The following is a 22,008-nucleotide window of genomic DNA, read 5'->3' as shown; positions in this document are numbered from 1 at the left end:
GTGTTTGAGAAAAGAATTTGGTCTTCATATCTCCCCATCACGACATTTTGACCCAGAGCTCTCCATACCTTGTAATACAGTATCCCAAATTGATGACTGATTTTTTAAGGTTATTTTGACCTTTAACTTAAAGTGTACAGAGATAATTAACTCTAGAGGAACCTCAAGAAAGGGAGGAAGAACGTAAATTCAAAACAATTGACATACATCCTTGAGGATCAACATTGTTTACATTCCAGCTCAGCAAAATCAGCAAAATGTCCTAAACTGATGCCCTGAGGTTGTACCATCTCATAATATGGCAACCACACCTCCTACCTAGAAAAAGCCCCCTATCCAAATAAGCCCTTTACTCTCTGAGCGTGCATAGTGAATTTAAAATCATCTGTACCTTTAAGATGAAGCAAGAAAGAAACTAACCAACAACTAGCTGGGGGGCATGAGTACTAGATGTTACTAACACATTTAATTCATGGAGTTACCACCTAGCACCCATCTTTGCGCAAACATGGAATAAACAAATCTCAGCTCTATGTGTAAGACTGGCTTATTGCACAGCAGGTGAAAAGAACCCCAAATTTTTGGGACAACAAAGGCACCATGCCCACCCATGCCCATCAGATGTTCCTTATTTTTCTGTACCCAAAAGACCCAATCTCTCAGTTCAGGGCCCTTCACCCCCAAGTGTATTGCAACAAACTTTATTGTACAGCCTCTAATGCTTTGGCACATCAAAACAATCACTCATTTAAAAGAGTGACATCTCATTCAACAAAAATTCGTGGAAGGTCTCCACTGGGAGAAAAATAAGATGAGCTACAGAAGAGATGATGGACGGCTGACCTAAATATGTGAACATACTAAATATAATATTTCCAATTAGTACTGCTGGATTCTCTCATCAGCTCTTAGCTAAGGATGCCACAGCCTGATAAACTCAGGTTTCCAGACAACTCTTAGCTTTCTAAATATAAAGAGTGTTGAAATGGAGCAAACTTTTTATTTTCATGCTCTGAGTCTGGCATGTACTCTCTCTCCTTGCAGATCAAGCTGCCTTCTACAGAAGCGCCTAAAATAGGCACATAGTCTGTCAGGCTTACAAACCTACTGATCTATGCAGCACTAAAGTTGTGAGTTCTCTGGATAACCTTTCTGTAACAGAGTCATTGGTTTAGTAGAACTTTGCTGAAACACTTGAAAAGTGCTGTAAAAACAAGGAATGGATTGGATAGAGTGTAAATTAACATTAATATGAAGGAGTGTTCCTACCACCAAGTATCTCTATGATAGCTAATTTTAAAAGTGGATTTGTAGCATTTTTGCTTTTGAGGAGGTGTCACAAAACCCAATAAATGTGGGCTTGTTTCTACTCAGACATTTAAACGCTGTTTAATGCACGCACTCTTCTCGCAGGAAAGCTGTAGCTAGCACAACCCCATCTGGAAGACTGCCTTAATAATCAGGGTAAAGCAGAGACAAAGAGTGCAGTACAACAGGCTAGTCATCTGTATATTTATTAACGTTCAGACACTTTCCATCTGGAATGTCAGAACTACTCCAAAAAGGTGGTCATGCCTCTGTGAGCTAAAGTGTGGAGATTATACAGCAGTAGGTTTCCTAAGTAGGTGTCCTAAGCCTTCTCTTCATTTTATTCATCTCAGTGGATAACTGTAAACATTAACAGTAAAAATTGTCTTCCTGGTTGACTAACCATGAAAAGATGAACAGAAAACACAAATAAGTGGCACTAAACCCACTGCACCTATTTTGCAACTCCATTTGTCTAACATGGTAGAATGTAGTCAAAGTTCACATACAAGTATTTATTATTTCAAGCAGAAAAATAATGACTTTCAGTCTGATGGGGTTTTTTTTTTTTGTTTTGGTGTTTTTTTTATGTACACCGACACTGCTTAAGGTTTGGGGTTTTTCTGAATGTCTTGTTTTCCTATTTATTGGTATGAAAAATTACCTCCTCTTTCAGTGCATGTTTCTTCTGCTCCAAACAGATTTCTTTAGCACGCATCAACTGCAGCGTCTCCTTAGAAACTGCATACTGAAGTTTTTCCATACGTTCCACAGCTGCTGCCCATGCTGCCTTACCAAATTTTTTCTGGTCTGCTCGCATTCGATCGTACACAGCTACAGAAGGGAAGAAAAGGCAGACAGCTTACTAGTCTACTCTTCAGATCACTAGTGATTCTACTGCAGAGACAATGCACACGTTTGTATCCAAAGCATACAAGTCTCTTAGTAGAAAACAGTCATTCTATGGAGTACTAACTTTCAAATCCAGATGTAATTACTCTTAGGATTCATGTAAATATTCAATTGGCTATTTGTTGACAATTTTATCATCATAATTCCAATTTTTGTTATCCAGAGGGACCATTGTTAATACACAGTACCTGAACACCTGAACCACTGCTTCAAAATTCTTGACTTAAAAAAAAAATATATCATTAATGATATCAAGTGGTTTTTAACTGCATCCCAAATTTTCCCTGCTTCTGAAAGCCCTAATTATCAGCTACTGAAGTCTCCAGTTTCCCTTGATAACTTACATGGTGCAGTCTTAAGTTTAAACAGATCTGCTGAGTGAAAAAAAAATTACAATTTGAAACAAAAATTTCAGCTTGACCTCAAGTACAATTCTGTAAGAATACTGCATTAAATTTAAACATCTATCTCTTAACTCAATTGTCAGGTTGCTTCACAAAATTAATTCAGATTGACTAAACGAATTATAACTGGTTCTTAATATGCAGGGATGAATAAGAATCTTTTCAGGAAGACTTCAGAGGAACAGGAGTCCCTTGCCTGATTCAGATTTTCTATTCTTGAGCCCCAGACAACATCTAGGCTAACACATGTGAGATTTTCACCATTTTCAATATATAGAACAACCACGATATTGTACACTTAGCTTTGTAAACCAAAAGCCATGAAAGTTACACAATCAAAGGGATAACATTCAGTCCCCAGTTGCTAGTAGATATTACATGCTCTTGTTAGGTAATGAACACCTTTATGTTCTCATGTGTTTTTCCTCTGCCATCTGTTAGTATTTTGGTATGCAAGACCACCCTGTCATCAGCAAGGCCAAAAAAACCCAGAACGTAACAAAACAGAAAAGCAACCTGTACACCAAAGGTCTATAGCTGTAAATGGCCTCCAGGCATTTAATTTCCTAGTGATTTTCCCCACAATCCTGACTGCTGTACATAAAAAAGCATGAGAACTAAACAGAAAGTAAATACATTCTTTATCAACTAATGGGGTATTTTATATGCTGCCTTTGCCATACTAGAAAAGGAACCAAACTGATTAAGTACATACAGAATTTGCCGTAATTAAATCCATTCCAAAATGCTTGAACTGGTTTAGTCACTTTTTCAAAATAAGGTGGAATTTCATGTTATATTTCACTTGAGTTGTCACCAAAAGGAATAATTTTGCAGTGACTGCTTCTCTTGAGGCAGATCTAGCAGTCATGTAGGGAGATGACAGGAAAGCTACCCACCAAAAAAGGTTTTCTCCCAGGGCTACAGCTCATTTATCTGGTTGCACAATCACTATCACCAAGGCAAAGAAAGAAACAGGAACCCACAGACAGGTAGGGGAGACAGTGGGACATAAACCCTGTCAATGGTAGGTAGCCCACAGTCAAACTAAAAGAGGTGATATGAAACCACATCCTCAAGGTGTGTTTGCCGTAATAAACTGATTATTTAAGTTAAAAAGGTACAAGGATGAGAGCACAGATGTACATAAGTTACATGACCTGGTTTTACAGCATCACCTCTTTACTAAAACTGCCGCATTCTTCAAGCATAGAAATGTCAAGGTTAAATCAGATTTCTGAACAATAGAGCAGCTTTCACTGAGTAGTTAAGCAACAGCTCAATTTAATATTTAGAGCTATGAAAAAAATCACTGAAAGGCAGGGGAGACAGGAAAAGGAAATTAATTGAAAGGTAATAAACTATGGTGGTCTGCCATATCCAGTACAGAATACAGAATCCGTCAGGGACAATATGCTCCCTGAAGTCTTTGCAAATGTAACAGTGCAGCTAATACAATCACACTCAGAAAGTGGTTGTGAAACTGTTATCTAAAATTTCTATTCTGCTGACTTCTGATGATGTTCTGAAAAGGGTTCTTGGTGAGAGATTCAAATAGGCACAGAAAGAAACAAATGGGAATGACAACTGCATTTTCCTCATGGAGTCTTGATCAAAAAAATAAATAAATGACAGTACAATACAGAATATGGTAAACATTAAATAAATTCTTAAAGATCTTTTATTTGACAGACAGGATAGTAGAAAATAACTACCTTTCTGTGTTTTAGCTGTTATTTCAAAGTATTTAACTGTAAGATCTTGAATAGAAAGCACCGCCATGTGGGCTTTTCTCTGCCAATCGGCATCTTCTTTTTGCAGACTCTCAATTCTTCTGGGGCCTAGGTAGTCATTCTCTATTGAGATCTGAAAACAAATCAGATCAAAATTAACAACACAATTAATTGTTGCTATTTTGCCAACAGCAACAAGTTTCAGGGTAGCTAAGAAAGAATAAAAAACAAAGGAGAGAAACTATCAGCAAATCACCATGACTTCCATTCTAATGCCTTCTCAAACTCACTTTTTGGTCTGGACGTTCCTCATTTGGAGCTAAAGTTCTGGAGAAAGTCTGGTCTAAGAGAAAAACTTCTCATCTCTCAACTAGATCACACAGCCAAATCTACAGTTTCTATTTTAGTAATCACTTTCTCAAAAAAAAAATTCCAGCTATTCTTCCTAAAATAATTCTCTGCAAGAATAATACAAGCCTCATGGTAAAACTGGCTAAGAATTTTTTTTTTGCCCCTGATGGAACTCGGTTTTGAAGACTTTTAGATCTTGCAAGCTTTACTTCAGATTATGCTTTGAAACTAAGAAAATTATGACAGCTTTCACAAAGTGGTTGTCAGAAAGCACACACAAAGAGGACAGACCAGCAGAAGCCATTACCTTCAACACATGTAAACATCTATTTCCATCAGCTATTGCTTCAGGTAACAGAACATAAAAGAATGCATTTCTACACTGTATGGATATGCTTCTGAAAGAAAACAAATTTGTACCTCAGAGGAAACAAACTGAAAGGAGATACCTAATCTAGCTTGTGAGCCAATGAGAACGAATCAGAGAGGCATGACTCTTCCTACTGGAAACATTCTTCTCTGGAAAAGTTCACAGTGTTGTTACACAGAGTTTTGAAGAGTAAAGTAAGCTTATTCTGAGAAGATATGAGAAAGTTCATATTACAGTTGCAACTGCAGGATTTTGTAAGTTTTATATAGTATACATCTCTAAAATAAAGAAATAGTCCTCAAGGATCTTTAATACTTCCCAGGTTCTTTCTGAAGACAGCTGGGACAAGACTGACAGAAACAAGACTTAGGCCAGGTCACGCTATAGCTTACGCAGGGATCTGCCATGTGTCTCCAGCTCCCTTTTGTATCTTTCTCCTAGACAACTTGTAATAGGCAGGAGAAAAGGAGAAAAACACGAGATGTAACAACAACAGGTAGATGAAATATAAGAACACAAAAAAGTAAGTTGAGGGAGCACTGCAGATAGCAGAGGCAATATACAAAAAAGAAACAGCTTCATACATAAAGGAGTGTTTCATCTCAAACGCTCAGCTACCGTCCTTTGACACATTCCAGGAGGCCAAACAACCAATTGCAATCACAGCTGGCTGGATATATTAACAACAGTGTATGCATTTCAGCTTCATCATCCATTCAGGGACTTCTCAAAGTTAACTTCATTTAACATGCTCCCAGCTGGTAACACAAATGCAGCACTATTTCCCAAAGTTCGTTATAATTCCATATGCACAACCCCAAATATATCAAGTGAAAGCACCCAGCTGTAAAAAGGGCTTTACAGTTTTACTGGGTTTATACTAATGAATCCTGACATAGACTTTAATGTTAACACATGCAAACTAACTTAAGACTGGATGGTCTAGATTCCTTAAAATAGCTGGAGCCTGGGACTAGCAATACAGACTACAGGGGTTTTGATTATATTAATCAAGATACAGGAGAACAACATACACAATTCAGGAAAGGAAGACTGTAAACAAGTAACAAACCAAAAAGCAAACATGTAAGAACACTCAAAAATCATGTCATTGTACTGCAAAGTGCAGTGGTAAGTGTTTTTTTCTAGAACTATGGTAAATGTGGAAAAATGAAGAAGTATTCAGAAGAGAGAAATCACGGAAGACTAAGGTTACAGCAAGAGTAAGAGGAATGACTGGGGTTATTCAACTGTTTTTTTCCCCCAGACACAGAGTATATACAGAGGAGCATTAAAACTGCTAAGTTAAAGTATTTTGTATTGGCAAATGACAGAATTAAGGCTAAACTGTGCATCGTGAGTTATGCCTTCCTTGTTTATCCACATGTATATCATAAAACCTTTATTTACATTTCAGCTTCATTGACTGAGCTCCATGCTAAAAAAAAAAGTTCACCTTCAAAAAGAAAGGTTTACCTTTTAAAAAAAAAACAACACATTTTTAGTAAGACATATTCTACTAGTTACTTGAAAACTTTGTTTAAGCAAGCTCAAGTGGTAAAGCAAGTGATCTTGAATGTTTCCGGATGTTCTAGATTCCATTTATGGATGAAAATGAATGGATTTTAAAATCTTAAGGTTTTATAAGCTTTTTTTAGAAGCTTAATATATATAATAGACAAAATGTTAAGCATGTCTATCAAGAATTCATCAAAATATGGTTGACTGTTTTTATTTACAGATATACTGAAAAATGGAAAATAATGACACAATTAGACAAAAAAATCAGATTAAACACATATCAAACCTCCTTAATAGGGATACTGAAAATAATTGTAACAACTGCAAATAAAGCCTTACAAGATCCAGTATACCCAGCAAATATCATGAAAGCTTACAAAAATTATTTTTTCAGAGTGGTACTGAAAAAAGAAGTACTAGATTTCATCTATTTACAGATTTAGGTAAACATGGACTCGAAAAATTTACACTCTCATGATGAAGGTTTGTCTTTGAAGTCCTTAAGCCCTTTTCCTTGCCCTCCACAGCCTGCATAACATTACACTGATGTCTCTTCTTTCTTTCTCCTTCCCTATCTCCATCACTCCAAAACTAAAAATCACACATCTCCAGATTTCACCCTCCTTTTCTCTAATCCTTGCAGGGACACACAATTTAGTATGCTCTGCATGTTTAACATCCTTTCAGAGTTTCATCTAGATGCCTTTCTGAATGGACACTCTGCTTCAGTATCCTTCTGCACCATTTCCCCTCACACCTAACCTTAGGTCAGATCCAAGGCTGTCCTGGCCCTCACTTCCTTTATTCCTGGACGTTGCTATAACTACTACTAGCACATTGAGAAAAAAATTGAAGCCATGAGGTATAGACATATTGATAACTCCCAGCTTCTGTTACTAAATGGCTTAGAAGCTTCCTGAGCTGAGGGCTAATCTGAATCACTGTTATAGCCACTGATGGGTCTGTCTCTTTCTGGAACACATACATACTTAGTGTCCATAGCTAAACTGTGGAAATTATTCCCACAGAACATGAAAGGTGTGTTTAATAAGAGTTTAATTGTTTTCCCTTTATTTGCAGGCTCTTTTAAAGCACCATGAGTTCATTGAGGGGTCCCTATTTTTTTTTAGTATGAGAAAGACTGAAAAAAATCATTCAATATTTTCTTCCCCTTATCATTCATGATTTATAAATCCCTTTCTTATCATACATGAATCACATGCTTTCCAAACTAATGCAATCTGATTTGTTTACTCTGTCCTTGCACTGAGGCTGCTTGCTTACTACCCGTGCTGCCATCCTGTGTAACTACTCTGACCCTACAGAAAGTTTCTGAGAGGGAGAAACTAAAACTGCAACATTCAAGATGCAAGTATACCATGGATATATACAAAGGTGTGAAGTTGTCCTCTATTTTGTTTTGGTTTGCTTTTGTTTCCCCTAATAATTCAAAACTTTCTTTCCTCTTTCAAACTGCTGAATGAAGCTCATTTCAGAGAGCTCAAGATAATTAATTCTCATACCTTCTTCCTCAGGAGAGAAGTTAATTAACTGCATACAAATGCGCACATATACTTTTGGAGGTTGCCATCACCCTTCTGCACATGCACTGCTTTTTATTTATTGACAACTTCACCTACTGCTTTATTCTCCAGACCAGCTTTTTGTAAGGAAACTTTTTAAGAAAATAAAAAATAGCAAACCCAAACCTTTTGGCATTCAAACATAATCAGATTTGCCTACAAATCTTATTATGCAGTTCTACAGTTGAACATCAACAGCAGTTCTGTACTCTGTTCACCTTGCAGACAGGCAGATTTAAGTGATCAAATACGTGCCACAGTTTTGCAGTCAGCAACCTCGTACCAAGAGTTCAGTTTCCTCACTGATTCAGACTACCAGTCTGCCTTCCAACAGATCACCTGTGGAGAGCACTATTTTTCCAGAAAGCCCATAAACCCCTGATTTTAAGTCAGCAAAATATTTTGCTGTGAGTTCATATAATAAATCTGGAGGACTTATACTTCAGAATGTAAACAAAGACTGGCATATAACCCTTCTGAAACAGACTTTGAGAATATCAAGACTATCACAGCATAATTGAGCATATTACACCAGTTGCTCAAACAAGAAAGCAATATTTTCTACAAAGTTTATGGCCTTCATTTTCAAATCCATCCCTTCTGCATAAAGTTAGATTACCGTTTCTTCCCTACTCTACAGGTTTTTCAATAGCCAAGTTTATTTAACTATGGTTTCTCATGATGTGAGGACACATCTTCAACTACAGATATAATAAAAGAGACTTAAGATTTATTTAAAGTGTTTCAATCTCTCCAGTGACTACTACCTTAGGCTTTTTTACCAGATGTTTTTCATCAACTTCTTGTCAGCAAGTCACTAGTCTATAACTACTGGAGGGTGTGGTTCCCAAATTGAGAGGAATGACATTGAGCTGACTGCCATACAAGTAATTGTACCTTTTAATCAGTGCTGCTTTAGTGTCCTCCAGTGTGCCTCCTGCACCTTTGTATTCATGTTTTTCACTGCAAGACCACCATGCACTCAAAAATATCATGAGTCTTAAAAAAACCCCGCACAGTTCAAAAACCAGCTAAGACATCAATTATTCAAGGGCCAATGATAAAAATATGGATTTAGTAATACAGAAATCATCCATTTGATGTATGGGAGCAACACTACAAAATGAGAGTATGAAGCACTGACACCCGCTCCCTTCCACAGAACATCTTCAGTTGGCTGTGAGACTTATTTTAGAGTATTTTTTAAAGTAATTGTATTTTGCTGGCTATCCTCATCATTAAACATATCTTCTCCCTTGAACTTGTTTCATACTTCGAAAATTTTTTAACCAAAAGTTAAACCGTTCAATGCAATAATTTATTTATAAATATTTCATTTTACACAAATCAAAGCTGAATTAGTTATAAGGTTCACCACTGCAGTTCACCATCAAGTATTAAACCAACAAATAAACCCACACACAGTTGAACCAGAGCTGTATTTTCAACTACACAAATATCTGCTTATAGGAGCTTTAAAGGGAAGTACAACACAGACTCATAGTGTTCCACAATTTAAAAAAAAAAACCTGAATTTGATAAATTATCAAGCTGCTCTAATTTTTTATTTCCAGTGCTAGACCCCAACATTAGTGTATTTAAAGTCCTCAGAAACCCATCACATTCAAGGGAATTAATATCTCAGTAAAAATAATTAATAGGTATGCAATGAAACTATGAGTGCTTTTAGGTATATTTAATATATAATTTTATTTTAATGTTGTTTCCTGAAGATGCATTGTGAGGTAATGAGGACTGTAGGCTCTCACCTGTATCAAGGTATCAAGGTCTCAGTCAAGCAAATCCAGTCCAACTCAGACCTTCAAGAATTCTTGTGTCAAAATTTTGCTGGCATCTACATGTAGGTTATGAAATAATCTATCTTACATTTTATCTTTAGCCTAATACCAAGCATATTTAAAAAAGAAAAAAAAAACAAGAATTAAAAAAGAAAGCTTCACACCGATTTCACCTGGTGTTTGATCAAACACAGCCTACTCAACATAGCTGTGAAGTACTGTCCACAGTTACAAGACCATAGAATTTCAAAGTAGCAAGGCAGTTTCATTTTCTCTATGAAGGCCAGTGAAAACAACTGTACATACATAAAAGGCTTTGGGTTTTTGCCCATTAAGTTATTCTTTTGAAAATTTGTTTTTAATAACCACATTTGGTATCCTGTATCAAAGAGCACTTTATATCTTAGTCTTAACAGGCTTAAAGCTTGATCATATTAACCTGTCAGTAAGTTCAATAGCCAAATATCAACCACCCACTGGTCCGTCCCCTTTCAGAATAAGACTGCACTATATATGGAGGATCTGACAAAATTAAGATTTAACTATCTGAAATAAAAAGCACCAGAGTGCATATATACCTACTTTGCTCCTTCCAAATTTCAGAAGTATTTCTCCTTCAGGTTTCCAGCTACTGAGGCCTACTACTTCCCACTTTTCCACTTCAGAAATGTGTATTCTTAATGTACAAAAATTTGATAAATCTTCCCAGGGAAATCATCCATTTTGGTAAATAAAAGATTTGTGCATATAAATATGAAACATTTTTAGGATCAAAAAAAGCATAGCTTTTTGTCGTTCATTAGAAGTTTTATGTCTAGCAAAAAGAACATATTAAAATCCATTTAGAATTTGAAATTCATGCCAGATAAAATAATCCATTAATAGTTTGCTCTGTAGCTTTAAGCTCATACTCGTCTTCCAGAATTTTGGAAAAACATACAGATAGCCCAAAAAATATAACAGAGCATTTAAATATCAAGCTTCCCTTGCCTGATGCCTATGCTACATCTGAGAGTCTGAAATCAGAAAAAAAAAAAAGACGAATAACCCAAATGAAATTAACACACTAAAACTCACTGGTTCACAGCATCACAGAATGGTAGGGGTTGGAAGGGACCTCTGGAGATCATCTTGCCAGACCCCACACTTGAGCAGGCACACCTAGAGCAGGGGGCACAGGACCATGTCCAGGCAGGTTTTGAATACATCCAGAGGAAACTCCACAGACTCTCTGGGCAGCCTGTTCCACTGCTCTGTCACCCTCACAGGAAAGAGGTTTTTTCCTTATATTCAGGTGGAACTTCCTGTGTTCCAATTTGTCCCATTGCCCCTTGTCCTGTTGTTGGGCACCACTGAAAAGAGTCTGGCCCCATCCTCTTGACACCCACCCTTTAGGTATTTATAAGCATTGGTAAGATCCCTCCTCAGTCTTCTCTTCTCCAGGCTGAACAAACCCAAGTCTCTCAGCCTTTTCTCATAAGAGAGATGCTTCAGCCCCCTGATCATCCTCGTAGCTTTCCACTGGACTGGCTCAAGCTGTTCCCTGTCCTTCTTGAGCTGGGGAGCCCAGAACTGAACACAGTACTCCAGATGTGATCTCACTAGGGTGGAGTAGAGGGTGAAGATAACCTCCCTCAACCTGCTGGCCACAGTCCTCTTAATGCACCCCAGGATGATGTTGGCATTCCTGGCCACAAAGGCACGCTGCTAGGCATGGTCAACTTGCTGTCCACCAGCACTCCCAGGGCCTTCTCAACAGAGCCACTTTCCAGCAGGTCAACCCCCAGCCTGTACTGGTGCATGGGCTTGTTCCTCCCCAGGTGCAGGATCTTACACTCACTTCTGTTTTTCATGAGGTTCCCGTCGGCCCAGCTCTCCCACCTGTCCAGTCTTGCTAAATGGCAGCACAGCCTGCTGGTGTATCAGCCACTCCTCCCAGTTTTGTATCATCAGCAAACTTGCTGAGGGTACGCTCTGACCCTTTGTCCAGGTCCTTGATGAACATGTTGAACACGACTGGATCCAGCACAGACCCCTGGGGAACACCGCTAGTTACAGGCCTCCAACCAGACTCTGCTCCATTGATCACGACCCTCTGAGTTCTACTGTTGAGCCAGTTCTCTGCCCACCTCACCATCCTCTCACCTAACCCACGCTTCCTAAGCTTACCTATGAGGGTGTGATGGGAAACAGTGTCAAAAGCCTTGTTGAAGTTGAGATAAACAGCATCACCTTCTCTCCCTTCACCTACCCAGCCAGTCATGCCATCATAGAAGGCTGTCAGGTTGGCCAAGCATGATCTTCCCTTGGTGAATCCATGCTGACTACTTCTGATAACCTTCTTGTCCTCTACATGCCTGGAGATACCCTCCAGGGTGAGCTGTTCCATCACCTTTCTGGGGATAGAGGTGAGGCTGATCAGCCTATGGTTTCCCAGGTCTTCCTTCTTGCCCTTTTTGAAGACTGGAGTGACACTGGCTACCCTCCAGTCCTTGGGCACCTCTCCTGTCCTCCATGGCCTTTCAAAGATGAGGGAGAGTGATTTAGTGACAGCATCCGCCAGCTCCCTCAGCACTCGTGGTGCATCCCATCAGGGTCCACAATGTCTTTACATAGTATTACAACTAAATCAACAACAGTCCAGAAATACTGAAACTTAAAAATGCCTATATAAATTCAGTACAGCTTTTATATGTATATAAATTGTAATACTGTCTTCAATTCCTTTATTATACCTTCTCCAGCATTTATTGAACATAATTACAGTTCTGTTTAGCTGGCTTATCAATAGAACTTTTCACACTTACAAAATATCGTCATAGTAGACACACAGCACAGAATATGTCTAGTAAGCATATTACTACCTTCTTTGATGAGCGTTATTCGATTTGATAATACCATTCATCAAAAATCAGCTATTATTTGTGTCTGCCATAAAGACCTTGGGGCAAGCAGGATTATTCACATATCATATATATTAAAAAAAAAAAATCTAAGGCCCAAACACTGCTGTACTTACAGTGTTCAATTCTTTTCAAGAATGCATGGTATCTGGTAAGCGTTTTGCCATGCTCAGAGGGAGGTCCCCATGGATTTGAGCAGCATTTACAAATATTAAGCATTTATACAAATAAAACTAGGTTTTTGAAGCTGGGTGCCCCAAAAATGAGAAGCATATAGTTACTGAATGGATTGTTCTAAGGTCAGATGACTAGTCCATAATCAAATAGAAAATTTGGCAGAAGTCAGTTTTCCAGAATAACATTTCATTTCATAATAAACCATCCTTTTCTCCTTCCACAATCTTCTACCTTCTTCATTATGTTTTCCGAATTCAGCAATATGTGTTTCACAATACAGCTTTGATTCCTCACCCATACTAAATGATCCACCCTTCACACTAAATGAGGCAAAATACACCTGAAAAACCAGCATACAATCAAGTTAAAATACAAAGACAAAAAAAATACTTCTATCATGTCTGTCATGGACATGACTAATCTGCATCTTCAAGTTTCTAAATGTTTTAATTTTGTTATAAACTTTTGTTCTGGGTTGTTCTGTTTGGATTTTTGGGATGTCCCACCCCACCCCAAAGGAAAAAGAAAAAAGGAATCTGCAAGAATACAGATGTCCCACTCTAATAAGCCTTCGCTGAGCGGAAGGAATTTCATGTTTGTTTCTCCCTTTCCTCCTGTAGGCTTGTCTCCTGCTAAACATTTCACAGCAACAGCAGAAATTTAACGCCCATGATACTATCTTCCAATTTTTACATCTTGGTCCAAAAGAAGATGACACTGTACACTCTTCTCAAAGATTATAGGCAAAGAATTAATTTCCTCCTACATTCATTTTGAAAACTGACAAAATGAAAATGATTACAATACTTATTAAAAACCCCAAATTCTTAAAAAAAAAACCTAAAATAACTTCCCCAGAGATCAAAACTGGATACCTAACAGATACAAGATCTAAAAATGTTAATTACATAAGGCATATGCAATCTTGACTAAATACTGATATTTGTATTCAAGCTTTATTACCCTTCTAACTTATTTTTTCATTTCACTAACACAATCTGCTGATTCCTCCTTCCTTAACCTGCCCTACATTCAAACTTTATCTTTCTCTGTGTCACTCTTTACATGCAAACAGTATTACATGTTCACAGCTCCCATTTCACTGAGGCAGTAAGCATCAGAAATACTTGTTAGGCATGAAAATGGAGCTAATGCCAGCCATAAAAGTTTATAGAAACCTAAGGACCTTTGTACCATTATTAAGCCTGCCAGAAAAACATATGCAGCAACTTAACACAAACCACTTCATGCACAAGTTCTATTTATAAAGCAATTCTTCTACCCTAGCTATCCAATGTAATATATATTTTGTCATCATAGATACAAGTACTGCTTTCCCTCAAACAATGAAATGAAAAACAAGAGATGTCATCTTTCTCTACCACATAATACAGATGACCAAGTTTTGTAACTCAAGAATTGCCAAGTTAGGAAGAGAACTTAATGTACATTAGATGCAACTATGTACCACTAAAATAATCAACCACAGAACATGCGTCTGAAGCTCACTGTCATGCTTTAACCCAACAGGCAGCTGAGCCCCACTGGCTGCTTGGTCACTCCCCCCCTGGTGTGACGGGGGAGAGAATCAGGTGAGTAAAAGCAAGAAACTCGTGGGTTGAAATAAAAGACAGTTTAATAGGTAAAGCATAAGCCACGCATGCAAGCAAAGGAAAACAAGGGATTCATTCACTGCTTCCCATCGGCAGGCGGGTGTTCAGCCATCTCCAGGAAAGCAGGGCTCCATCACGCCTAACAATTCCTTGGGAAGACAAACGCCATCACTCCAAATGTCCCCCCCTTCCTTCTTCTTCCCCCAGCTTTATATGCTGAGCATGACATCATATGCTATGGAATAACCATTTGATCAGTTGATGTCAGCTGTCACAGCTGTGTCCCCTCCCAGCTTCTTGGCCCCCTCCCCAGCCTCCTCACTGGTGGGGCAGTGAGGAGCAGAAAAGGCCTTGAATCTGTGTAAGCCCCGCTCAGCAGCAGCACCTCTGTATTATCAACACTATTTCCAGCACAAATTCAAAGCATAGCTCCATACTGTCTACTACAAAGAAAATCAGCTCTATTTCAGCCAAAACCAGCACGTTTAGCACAGTTATTCTTTCAGAAAAGAATAGAAAGTGAGGTATTTAAAAACTTTTCTTTAAAAAAAAACCCAAACCCAACTCTTAATTCACACTCCCTACTCATCATAATTTATCTTTTGTTTGACAAAAGAACAAAAAAACCCCCACATTTTCCTCAGCTACAAATTCAAATAAAATGGAACTATTTCATCATGCTTTGAAGACTTTATTAAATGTAGTGTTCATAATCTTTACCATGTAACACATCTGAGAAAAAATATTCATCCTAATTCTCTATGCAGCAACATTTATCACTCAGGGGAAAAAAGCATTTTTCGTTCAAATATCATCACATTATCTCACTGAGTTAGTTCCAGATTGCTGAACTTCCTGAAAAATTACTTTACGGACATAGCAATAGCTCAAAATAAAACTGATTTTGGAATCATAAATCCTCTTGCCTGCCTCCCTCGTTCTATAATCAAAACCAGAGAAAAACACTGTTTTTTTAAACTCAAACCAGTAAACACAATGTTGGCTAATTGAACAATGTACCACACTGAGATAAATCGACGTTTGCAATACAGATTAATTGAAACAAACCCATTTCAACTTCTATGTTACAACACATATATTAGAAGAATCAGAAGGTGACTGTGTTTGTTAAGTGTTTAAATTAGAATTATTTTTAAATAAAAAACATATCATTATAAACAGTTTAACAAAATATAGTATTCTTCAGCTGGCTATACTTTTTTAGCTCTTAGGAAAATATACTGTTAAAGTGTTACAACAAATCATATACTTCTAATATACTTATATATATATATATAACATATACTTCTAATACACTTCCATGTTTAAGTGTTTCACAACATTAGATGAGAAGCTACTGAATTCTCATCGTTTATCAAATTATCTCAAATAAGTAAAAGGAACTTCCTGTATTATCTTTTAAAAGAATTAACAACAGCATTGATACTGTGCCTATGTCTATTTCTTTTTTATATATTAGTCAGTATTCCCAGTAATCATAAAACTGTTAAATTTCACCAATTAAATTCAGCAATTAATTTGAACAGTCAAACACAGTAAGTTAAAGAGCTGATGGTTAGCTACATAAGCCAGAGACGTTCTCACTATTCAAAAGCACTCCTCTGAGTGGAGGAACCAGAAAAATTGGGTCAACTTCTAGTGGAGAAACCATCACTGCACACAATGAAGTAATAAATAGTAACAAAAAAGCATTATTTCTCCATTACCATACCTTTATCTGCTGTCTTCTAAGCATTGCAAGCTCCCTCATATCTCGGAATGGCTGCAGTAAGTACTGGTAGAGCTCCGTGGTAGCTTCTGCAAGACTACTGTAGGCTTCATCTTCCATTTGATAGAGTTCAAGTAGCTCTACCATGCTTTCTGTGTTCCTGTGTTTTTCCAGAAGCTGTAGAAAAAGTGCCAATTTCAATGAACATGTTCAAACAGCATGCTAAATGTGACAGTCATTTAAAAAACATTTTTTAGCCTATCTTTCCTATTATCTTTCCTCTCCCATGAAATCAGCACTCGGACAAACAAACAAAAAAACTCTTAAACCCCACCTACGTCTTGATTTTAGCCAGTCAAGTATGAGCATGTCTCTGATAACCTTAATAGGAGAGCTGCACATTTTGAGTTAACTACTTCTTTCCAAAAATGTCTGGAAGGTAATGAATATAAGTAGAAACGCAGCACAAAAAGCCACTTCTTACAATAATCTATAATGCAGTAATCAGATATGCTACTTCATACATTTCCCACTTTCAGGTGTCAGTGGGGAAGGAGTGATAGGAAAGGAGACAAAAGAGAAGTGACTTTTTGATCTTTCTAGGTTTTTTGGTGTTTGAGTTCGTTTTGGGTTTTTTTTTTGCCTGTACTTTGGACCCACACAGCCCCATTACATCAGTGCAGCTCCAGACACAGACAAGAATCTGTATGAAACAACACAATGATATGCATTTCTGGTGATTTTGCCTTCTGGTTTATGATTTTAGCCTGGACAGTTCAGGCATGGAATTTAAAATGCACGAAGTCTCTGTTAGATTTCTTTAAAAAGGAAATTATCTAAGTATTATAAGCTTTAAAAAAATGCTTTAAATAAAACAATTTATATTCTATTTCATATAAAAGACCACAAAGCACAGGCTTTAGTTCTTATGAAGCCAAAAATTCATCTGTTTGTACAAATTAGCTAGAATGTATAGTTTTAATTTATATGCTTGTTTTGCATGTATTTTGGGCATTTGCCTGGGCAGGCCTCACATGCTGCTGGAAATCTTTTACTATTTCTAAAAAAAATATTCAACTGTTTAACTAAAACTAATCTCATACAGACATAGAGTATTTGATGTACTTACAAAGACAAGATTATCTGAAATTAATTCCCCTCTTATGTACTTTTAAGTCACATTCTCTTGTCCTTTATATTATCATCTCCAAAGCATATATTAACAGTACAGGTTTATTTAAACCTAACAGAGTTTAGGAACACTATGGAATAAGCACATTGGTATCTTCTACCTGTTCATTCAAGTTGGATGACAAGCCTACATGAAATATTCTCAGGATGCTCAACTGCATCAAGTATTATAATTGGAAAACAAAAAACAGGGAACTGCAGATTAGAAATTGAATCTTTGGTCAACAGACCTTTGCTGTCTGGTTCATTTATATGCCAGAACAGTCAAGAGAAGTCTTGATTACCATACTGTCTACTCAGTTTGCTCCATTACATTTATATTACTATAGTGTTTCAGTTACCTGACCAGACAAGAAAAATTGTCTCTTCTTCATAATGTAAACTTCGCTTCTGAAGATCCCCCTAACCCCACCTGAGCTTTCTTTGAAGCACTAAAGGTAGACGAAGATTAAAGAGAGGATACAGACCAGAATGCAGAGAGGATCATAGCAGCTTTATTTACATGTCCAGCATTAAAATGATAGCCACATGACAAGCCAGGAAAAGCTTTTCCTCAGCAAGGCTTAGCAAAGATGAAAGGTGTGGGGAGATGGTGTAGAGCAGATGAGACATTCCTCAGCAGCATGAGGCAATTTGTTGCATTACCTGAACTGTTTCACCTAGGAAATTGTTTCTATTGCAAGGTCATTTGCTATGCCCTTCTGCTGTCTTCCTGCAGCACGTAGTATTTTTGGCATTTGAGTTCTCACTAGAGTACTTGGTAGTGGTTTGTGGCTTGCAGTCTGTAAAACTGACATTTTACAAAATTTCAGCGTTAGACATGCATAACCTAACCTGCAACTATAGGGACAGAAGTCATGCCAAGATGCTCTTGGGTTTGAGTCCTAAGTCCCCACGGATTCAATGCATTGTTTCAGCCCACTAGCTGTTTTAACCATCCGGGATATTAACCCACCTTCTTCGTCAGCTCCTCTTTCTTGTTGCTAGTGCCTAAAAACAGAGTTGCCATTTTCAAGCCTTTGCCTAGCTCACCCTGGCACTATCAGAAAAACCTCTTGCAGTCCCAAAGCTATAATTATCCCTCAGTCAAGGTACTGAAAAAACAAACCTTTCTTCTCAAGCCACCCATTGCAAGACGGATCTCTTATTAGCAGCAACTCAACAGCACACTGTAATGTTAATTTCCTTTTAGCTGCTTAGGCTATTAGTATCTTCTTATTAAATAAATTTACACATTGTTTCATTGTGAAACCCTACTAGAATAAAAATCCTAGAGGGCAATAAAAAAATAACAAAAATTAGAGAAAACTTATCACCATGTAGAGAAGAATCTTAAGTAATCTCATTCCAGGAGCAGAACAAATACAATGCAGGGCTTAGGTCTGGTATTTTTTGGTTTGGGGTTTGGTTTATTTTCCCTTTTACAGATCATTCTTAAGGACTATTTAATAGTTCTGATATGCTGGAAGACAGTCACAACTTTGCAGAAGTTAAAGTACCAGGAAATGAAGGACCACTTCAATTTTATGACCATAGCATAGTAAAAAGACATCTTAAGGACACTAAAAGCAAGTACCTACTTATAATTGGTTGTTCAGTGAAAATCATGTCCATCACTGGAAACAGTTATGGATAAAGTAATGAATTATCACTACATTCCGGCACATACAGAAGATATGTAAATAGGCATTGTTTCAAGGTCTTGTCCATGTCCAGTTCTATTTGGTCTGCTGTTAGGGTTACCCCAGTCCTAAGCCGAACCCTCAACTCCCTCAGAAATACCAAGCCCCCAATAAAACTATACAAGAGAGGACAAGCTAGTCATACAGAATATATGATTCTTAAATTATTAACAGAAGGTAAGCAAACATTCTTTGTTCCTAAGGCAATGATGCTTAGAGTCTATTTCCTGTGCCTAATGAAGACCTTCTGAATGAAAATGGTGATGAAATTTCATTTAAAACTACAGTTGCCAGAGAAAATGTAACAAAATATGAAAACTGATTTGGAAGCCAGAGTACTACTTTATTTGGTTTGGAGCAAAGACCAAAGAGCTACTGAATAGGGATATTCTTCAAGACAGGTAGCAAGGTTACCAACCTGTAAGCACTGGTTACATACAGACTCATTACACTCATCAATCTATTAACATGTTCTTCTACAGGCTCAGCCAGACAGCATTTTGGGGAAAAACTTCCAAACATTAACCTTTTCTACAAAGGTTGTAAACCAGCTCAAAAGCACATTGAAAGTATTTTGCCCTGTCAGATCAGCACCATAAAATTGCTGCCTCAAACTTCACTGCAGTTAAAAGTTACATCGGAGAAAGAAGAAACCAAAGAACTGTGAAAAGAAAAAACAGTTCTGAAAAACAACACAGAGAAATTACAACGTGCATTTGAAATTATAATTATGATATCTGCCCAGGTGGCCAAGAAGGCCAACAGCATCCTGGCTTGTATCAGGAATACTGTGGTCAGCAGCAGTAGGCAAGTGATCGTGCGCCCCTGTACTCAGCACTGGTGAAGCCGCACCTCAAATACTGTGTTCAGTTTTGGGCCCCTCAAAACAAGACAGACACTGAAGTGGTGGAGCATGTCCAGAGAAGGGCAAAGAAGCTGGTGAAGGGTCTAGAGAACAAGTCTTATGAGGAGCCGCTGAGGGAACTGGGGTTGTTTAGCCTGGAAAAAAGGAGGCTGAAAGGAGACCTTACCGCTCCCTACAACTACCTGAAAGGAGGTTGTAGTGAGGCGGGTGTTGGTCTCTTCTTCCTAGTAACTAGCTATAGGTCAAGAGAAAATGGCCTCAAGCTGTGCCAGGGGAGGTACAGATTGGATGTTAGGAAAAATTTACTCACTGAAGGAGTAAATTTCAAGCACTTGAACAGGCTGCCCAGGGAAGGAGTTGAGTCACCATCCCTGGAGGTATTTCAATAAAAGATGTGTTAGATGTGGTACTCAGGGCCATGGTTTAGTGGTGGACCTGGCAGTGACAGGTTTACAGTTGGACTCAATGATCTTAAGGGTCTTTTCTAACCTAATTAATTCTATGATTCTATATACATGGTTTAAAGGAATACAGAAGGGTCAGACTATTCTCTCTCACCCTATTGGTGATCACATAATCACCATATTGGCCTTCACCAACACAGTGTGGTATGAACAGAAGACTGTTAGCTTTGATTCTGCTTCTAGACAGATCCTTGTAAGCCTGATGAAAAGTCAAAGCAGCTTTATTGCCACCAGCCCTAAAGAGGCACTGACATATGGGAGAGGAGACGGTGCTAAACTGGCCGTGTAGATGACCTCTCCCACTTTCCTCTATAAAGCAGTGCAGTGGAAGTTTTCCTGCTTTAGATCAAAAGTCAGCTGAAGCATTATTTTAGCTGGCTGCCATCCAGACAGTATTCAGATTATTGGATAACAATAACACCGGTCTAACACAGAATCCACTGAATTAATAATGTCATAAGGCAAACCAGGCCCTCCACAGACTCACAGGTAGTTTAACTGTGTATGTTCCAGTTTTAACACAGTCAGTACTTAGATGATACCCTACATTAGAAACATGTAAATTCAGCTTTTAGTAAGATGAAGACATTGGTTAAGCTGGCTGAATGCCTAAACCAACCTGGTACCTTACAGCAATGCATTTTTCAAGGTGTTAGCATAAAATACATGACCAATTTTTGTGGCATGTTTTATGCCCCACTCACGATTAATTGTCAGCACAGACATTCAGCGTTACTGTTCATTTACTTCAACAGTCTCGGTATGAATTTTTTACTTTCACAATTTTTAATTATATTATTTAAAGCAGTGGGTGGAGGAGGGCAGAGTAATATCCTGTGCAGGCCTGACTAGCCCTATACCCATTGAATACTGCATTTATTTTGAGAGTCATGTTTCACAGATGTTACATTGTTCACAACTAAATGAATCCATATATTTTAGGCAACTATTATTCAGATAAGACTCTAACCAGCAGGAAACACATTTTTTCCAATTCAACAGCACATATATTTGAACCATATAACAAACTGTTTCTGTCTTCAGTATTTTCCAAAAAAATTTTTTGTCCATTAAACTCTAAAAGCATTGCAGCAAACAGTGCAATTATGTGCTGGTTGACCTCAGCTGGCAGTGTAATCCAAACCCTGATTTAATCAGTGAAGAGTCAAGTCTCACATTTCCTTTGCTATTATTCCCAAAACTTTCCCTGTTATTCCTATTTTATTTTGCGTATTTTATAAAAACATTGCAATATGACACATATTCATTTTTAGCTAAAACAGGCCATTTTTCACGCTCTTCCTAAGCTGCTTCATATTTTTAGTATAATAGTAACTACAGAATACCCCATTTTCCTCTGTATTTAGATTCTCTGAAGCCTGATAGTATTACTTGCCTTTTGC

At 37.8% G+C, this 22,008-nt stretch overlaps 1 protein-coding gene across 2 annotated transcripts in view; it reads right to left on the bottom strand.

The window, feature by feature from the left end:
- Positions 1–22,008, bottom strand: part of JMY (junction mediating and regulatory protein, p53 cofactor) — a 66,130-nt gene that overhangs the window by 28,129 nt on the left and 15,993 nt on the right. For both annotated transcript variants that reach the window (XM_075079342.1, XM_075079341.1), the window contains exons 2-4: positions 16,407–16,580; positions 4,340–4,490; positions 1,973–2,142 (exon numbers count right to left, since the gene is read on the bottom strand). In XM_075079342.1, the coding sequence (XP_074935443.1) occupies positions 1,973–2,142; positions 4,340–4,490; positions 16,407–16,580 (495 nt within the window). The remainder of the gene's footprint in view (positions 1–1,972; positions 2,143–4,339; positions 4,491–16,406; positions 16,581–22,008) is intronic.

This window comes from Phalacrocorax aristotelis, chromosome Z (genome assembly GCF_949628215.1).
Source record: "Phalacrocorax aristotelis chromosome Z, bGulAri2.1, whole genome shotgun sequence".
In the NCBI taxonomy this organism is placed as follows: Eukaryota; Metazoa; Chordata; class Aves; order Suliformes; family Phalacrocoracidae; genus Phalacrocorax; species Phalacrocorax aristotelis.
The sequence above is the reverse complement of the archived record's forward strand: the minus strand, read 5'-3'. Positions and strand labels throughout refer to the sequence as shown.